The sequence below is a fragment of the Paroedura picta genome, chromosome 7 (assembly GCF_049243985.1).
Source record: "Paroedura picta isolate Pp20150507F chromosome 7, Ppicta_v3.0, whole genome shotgun sequence".
Lineage (NCBI taxonomy): Eukaryota > Metazoa > Chordata > Lepidosauria > Squamata > Gekkonidae > Paroedura > Paroedura picta.
In genome coordinates, this window is record NC_135375.1 from 28,943,279 (window position 1) to 28,949,278 (window position 6,000).

Sequence of the window (6,000 nt, forward strand, 5' to 3'; positions counted from 1 at the left end):
AAAATTTCTTCAGGCATACTTCCTCTTTCAGTAGGACCTATATATTAATTCAGAGGACTCTTGCTTTTCATGTGTTGAATATGTACTCAGTATTCTTGAATCAGATCTAGATTAGTTTAGCCCTTTGCAAAAAAAACGAGATCACTTTTTCCTCTCCCCCTAAATATTAAAGAACACTACCTAGCCTTTACTGTTCCATGCTCTTGCACCAAGTAATGTATGTCTGCAGATTTGCATGGAGTCCTCTTCTCTTTTTAATGGCATGTTTGTCTTGGCTGAAATAATTAAAGCCCTGATTATGTTCTAGATATTAGAGGATAAAGTACATTGTTTTGCTTGGTTTGCTCTCAGCAAACAATTTTTTAAAAGATTCTGTAGCACATTAGCATATATATGTAGCTTCCATAAGGAAACTGTAATGTCATGCAAAAACCACCTCTGAGACTTGAGCAAGTTTGTAAATTGGGAGCATGTTTGTTTATGTAAATGAAGACCAGGCATTGAATGGCTGGCCATAGGGTAAGGCGAGGGGGACTGTGCATAGTACAGTCAAGTCCAACTGCAAAAAATAAGGACCTCTGGGTGTGGTTAGATGAGTGCACAGATGTGTGCAAATTACTTGGAGCCATAATGAGGCACTCAAGCTGCCTATAAGCTTCAATTTATGGAGCTCATCCGTCGTTGTTCACCCTTGCAAGAGCAGCAAAAGGGTACTAAAGAAACCTGCACATTTCAAATAGGAAAGCTGGTAGTAAGTATAGAGTAGGATGTCTCCTTAAGGATAGAGTTTTCCTGTTGGGGTTGTATCCACAGCAGCATGAACTTTGTGAGAGGTTGTGAGTTTATTTTGGCATAAATATATTGGCTGTTGGGATTTGCTTGGAGTCATTCAGCTTTAACCCAGCCCTTCCACTAAGAGTCAGTGTGATAACATGAATAAAACAGTCGTGTGTGATAACTGTAAAATGTATTACAGATTTATCAGTTATTGTATTCATTTCCCCTCCCCATGAGGCTGGGAAATGGATAGTAGATGGGGGAATGTATTGAAATAGTGACTTCCAAGGTCAACCAAAGGCTATGATCTTTCAGTGAGTCCACAGGGCAGGCTGGTCTTCCTTATAGCCAACTACAGACAGAAAGAACAGGCATCCTTGCAGAACTATCTGGCACGTACCATGGATCCTTTACTACTGCAGATGCTTTTGTATCCCAAAGAGGAGCTTGTAGGTGTTGTGAAACCCTTGGGAAGACTAAAGTGGGGTGCATTGTGAGATTCTGCGGTAAAAGGGGGGGGGAATGAAAAGCTCCCCCCTCCATGTGAGCAGCAGTGCCCTTCTCCTTACACGCGGGGAACTTTTTAAATTGTGTGTGTTTGAGAAAGATGGACTGCAAATGAGATGGCAGTAAAGCAGAGGTGAATAAAAGCAAATTATGTAACCAACCAATCTTTGAATAGGGTTAAATAACAGGAAAATGGATTAAATCACACAGGGCAGCAAAAAAGGGTTAAGAACCCTTCAGACATGAGACTTAAGACCATCTTTGCCCATGAACACACCAGCCTATCATCTGTTCCATAACCAAGATGCCCCTATAGAACGGGCTGTATGTGGCTAAGAAGACAGAAGGCAATACCTCGGGTATCTTATCCCGCACTATATTAAGGCCTTTAAAGGCAATACCAAGCATATTTAATTGTATTTGAAAACTAGCTGAAAGCCAGCCAATTAAGTTCTGAAAAAAGGTAGTACAACTGAGTATCATAATTTTTCATACACAGAGGTTGCCTTTAAAAAGACTACTAGAATAATACTGGACTACAGGTTGCTATATTAACTGACATCTAGCAAAAAACAAAAAGATATTATCTACCATGTGTTTGATTCACCGTAGTCTAGATCAGGGGTAGTCAAACTGCGGCCCTCCAGATGTCCATGGACTACAATTCCCATGAGCCTCTGCCCGGGAATGCAGAATTGTCCTTTTTGAGGTGCTGATTGTTGAATTCCATGTTATGTTGCCATGCTAGCACAGGTGGCGAAAAAGAACAGTTCTCGAGGCGTAGATACAAGGGGCTTCCATGAAATAATCTGGACCAATAGCTCTAAGGCATCCAGTTCTTTAGAGATGATATTTGGTTCAGTGTTGGTGACCTTTCTTTCTTCTGTCCTCCCACAGGTGTTTATGCACTGGATAGCATTATGCAAAGCTGGTTTACACTTTTCACTCCAACTGAAGCTACTAGTATTGTTGCTACCACAGTGATGTCCAACAGCACCATAGTGCGCTTGCATCTAGACTGCCATCAGCAGGAGAAACTGGCCGGCAGTGCTAGGACGCTTGCTCTTCAGTGTGCCATGAAGGATCCTCAGAATTGTGCCCTCTCTGCACTGACCTTATGTGAAAAGGATCATATAGCTTTTGAGACTGCTTACCAAATTGTTCTTGATGCAGCTGCCACTGGCATGAGCTACACGCAGCTTTTCACTATAGCACGATACATGGAACATCGTGGTTACCCAATGAGGGCCTACAAACTAGCCACCTTGGCCATGACGCATCTCAACCTGAGTTACAATCAGGACACGCACCCTGCCATTAACGATGTTTTATGGGCGTGCGCACTCAGCCATTCCCTTGGAAAAAATGAGCTAGCAGCTATAATACCTCTAGTGGTCAAAAGTGTCAAATGTGCAACCGTGCTGTCGGACATCCTGCGTAGATGTACTTTGACCACTCCTGGAATGGTGGGACTTCATGGGCGAAGGAACTCTGGCAAGCTCATGTCATTGGACAAAGCCCCCCTGAGGCAACTTCTGGATGCCACAATTGGAGCGTACATTAATACCACACATTCTCGGCTCACGCACATCAGTCCACGGCATTACAGTGAGTTTATAGAATTCCTGAGTAAGGCCCGAGAGACCTTCTTAATGGCTCACGACGGACACATTCAGTTTACACAATTCATCGACAACCTAAAACAAATCTACAAAGGCAAAAAGAAACTGATGATGCTGGTTCGTGAACGGTTTGGTTGACAAAATGTGTGAATGGGAGGGGGGAGGGGGGGGAAAGGACTGGGAGGGTGATATGTTTTTACTTGAGCCTGCCTTTGTATCCTTTTTAACTTAAAAAAAAAAAAAACCCAGAGCCACACCGGTATTATATGTGTATAGTTATATACTGAGTTTGCAAAACTAAATTGTCATGTTGTGAAAGTTTGTGTATTTTTTATTTTCCTTTTTCTGTTTTTGTATGAGTGATTGAGAGGCTTAAAAAACAAGTTTGGTTTACACTGAGTATATGTTGTCAAGTGGCAAAAGCCCACAGAGCTCTTCTATTCCTTCTGTATACGTTCACAGCCTCAAAACAAAAAATATATATATATTGCAATGGCTTTAAAAAGAAGAAGAAAAAAACCAAACAAAAACACCTCCATCCTGTGATAAGTACCTCGAATGGCTCCAGCTTTACTCCTTTGTAACTCATCCCGACATTTCAGCTTACCTAAATAAACCAACCACACAGAAATAACAAAATAGTTTCAAAGGCTGACCCATGTGGCTTTGCAGTGCTTGTTCATCCGGAGCATGGCACATGATTTGCTTGTGCATGTGGAAACTTAGCGACTGTCAACATACATTCTCAGGGATTTATCTGAAAAAAAAAAATTAAAGAATGAGAGCATTTATTGTACTGTATATATATTATAGTATATGTCGGAATATTGAGAAAAATATAACATTAACTAATTTATAAAAAAAAAAAAATCTATAATGCAAAATACTTGAAGCTGCAGTAGCTTGGTTTTAAACAAAAACAAGAAAATGTATTGAAAAGACACAGGTGCGCCGAGCTTTAGGGGCTGGCTCAGGTGATGAACGAAAAATGCTGGGCATCTATGCAGAGCCTCCTTCCTGGATTGCATTGTTGGCTGAAAATGGGAGGAAACGTTATACATGTATATATATTTATACAGATGGTATGCATATATATCGATGTATACAAACTTGTGCACTTCTAACTGGCACACTAGTAAAGAAGAGGGCAACACAGCCAGAGCAGCAAGCCTTAGCATTAAGAATACAGTATGCCAGAATTGGGGTTTGTGCCTCCTAGCCTAGAAAACTTAAGTATCTTTTTCTCTTTTTTTTTCCACACACACACACACACACCTATGTACACACACAGGGTGGTTACAGGTGACTGGTCGCTGTCTAGTTGCTGCTTGTCAATGAGTTGAGATGCACACTGCAGCCACGCAGGATTCTGGTTACCTTGTAGCATCTCGCCGTGCGTTGAGATGATTTTTGTTTTTTTTTTATCGCTAGTCTTCAGCTCAACAAACAGGGGATGCTCTAGGGGTGGTATAGGCCAGGGGTAGTCAACCTGTGGTCCTCCAGATGTCCATGGACTACAATTCCCATGAGCCCCTGCCAGCGTTTGCTGACAGGGGCTCATGGGAATTGTAGTCCATGGACATCTGGAGGGACCACAGGTTGACTACCCCTGGTATAGGCTATCGGGCGCTCAGCTGGTCTCTGCAAATGACCGGTTTCCGCAGAGGCACGTGCGTTCCACAGCTGGTTCACAAATGGCAGCTGGGTGGCACAGTCTCACCTGTAGCTACCAACAATGTTTCCAAAATGATTGACATAATACATTACGCCTTTGCAATGAGCTAATAATAAGCTAACCTTTGTGCACAAATAACATATATATTATATATATATATAAATATATTCTGCATAGGTATTTGACTTTGTGCAGGACAGAAAGTTGTGTAGGTATGACTGTTCTACTTTTTGGTTTGTTTTAAAAAAATCCTTTTATTTCCTCTAGAATTACTTCAAACAAAAGCCGCCTTCTCTCTTGCCTTGTCTTAATGCTTTAAAATAACCAAACTGGAGATCTAACTACCAAACTGTTCATTATATTATACCAACTTTGGTTACAGTATAGTGTCTTTTACTTTAGCTGATGGTTCTGTATCCTTGTGCTTTTTAAAGCAATTTTTTAACATTTTGGTGCAAAAGTTGTCCTGTGTCTTGTTCCCTTCATTAGAGAACATGCTAGAGGTATGTTTGTAGATTTTTTTTTTGTTTAGGGGCGGGGGGGACTCGTTTCATGCTCTTCATTTTATTTATTATACTAGGGAAAAAGGTTGTACTTCATCACCCATGTAAACATCCTCATGAAGTTGAAAGTAATTAAGATTTGATACACTGATATCAATTTATTTATGTAACTAAATCACTGTTTTATAAACTTGTTAATGATCAACAATTTTTTGTTTTGATTAAAATTAGTTTTTTGAAAGTTGATTTTGGACTCCTTTTTGGTCATCTGTCACTTGAGTGGGCCATGAAGGAACATTGCCTTTTTTTAGTAGACTTTATCCACTTAGCATTGTTGGGGGTGGGGGCAGATTTTTGACTGGATTGTGCATTCACAGAAGTCCTTGCTCCTTTCCAAGAAATTGAGGTATTACACTAACAAATGGTCCCTACGTAGTTATTCCTCAGTTGCTGCTTAACCCTTAGTTATACTGATATGAAGGATGCATCATCTTCCTGGGACTTTAAAGTGTACTTGTCATACTTAGTTGTATTTCCATCTCTTTTCCGATCAGCAGCCCATAGCCTGTAAATGTTTGGGCAGCTTGCATTGCCAAACGACGTATGCTGATCTCATAATGACATTGTGTCTTGAGGAATGGAAAGTACAGCATGTTTTGAGTAGCTAGTGTGAAGCGGGGCGTTTTAATAGTAGAAAAGCTTTCTCTGCTTGGTATTTCAACAGCTGCAAAAATAAACAAAAAAACCCAAAAATCTGGTTGGAATTTCCAATGACCTGGACCGGACTGGGGCATTGCTTGTGTGGAATGGCTGCTAGGCCCCTTTTTTTCTGCTTCATACTGATGCTGTCAACCACACCCTTGTTGATATTGCGACGTTTGCTACTCCGCTGTACCAAGGGACAGTGCTCCGTAAA

At 40.9% G+C, this 6,000-nt stretch overlaps 1 protein-coding gene across 1 annotated transcript in view; it reads left to right on the forward strand.

The window, feature by feature from the left end:
- ZSWIM6 (zinc finger SWIM-type containing 6) overlaps positions 1 to 5,330 on the forward strand; it is a 116,292-nt gene extending 110,962 nt beyond the window's left edge. Inside the window, exons 14-15 of the mRNA XM_077347199.1 lie at positions 2,182 to 4,379; positions 4,525 to 5,330. Of these exons, the coding sequence (XP_077203314.1) occupies positions 2,182 to 3,044 (863 nt within the window). The 3' untranslated portion in view covers positions 3,045 to 4,379; positions 4,525 to 5,330. The remainder of the gene's footprint in view (positions 1 to 2,181; positions 4,380 to 4,524) is intronic.
- The last annotated feature ends 670 nt before the right edge of the window (positions 5,331 to 6,000 follow it).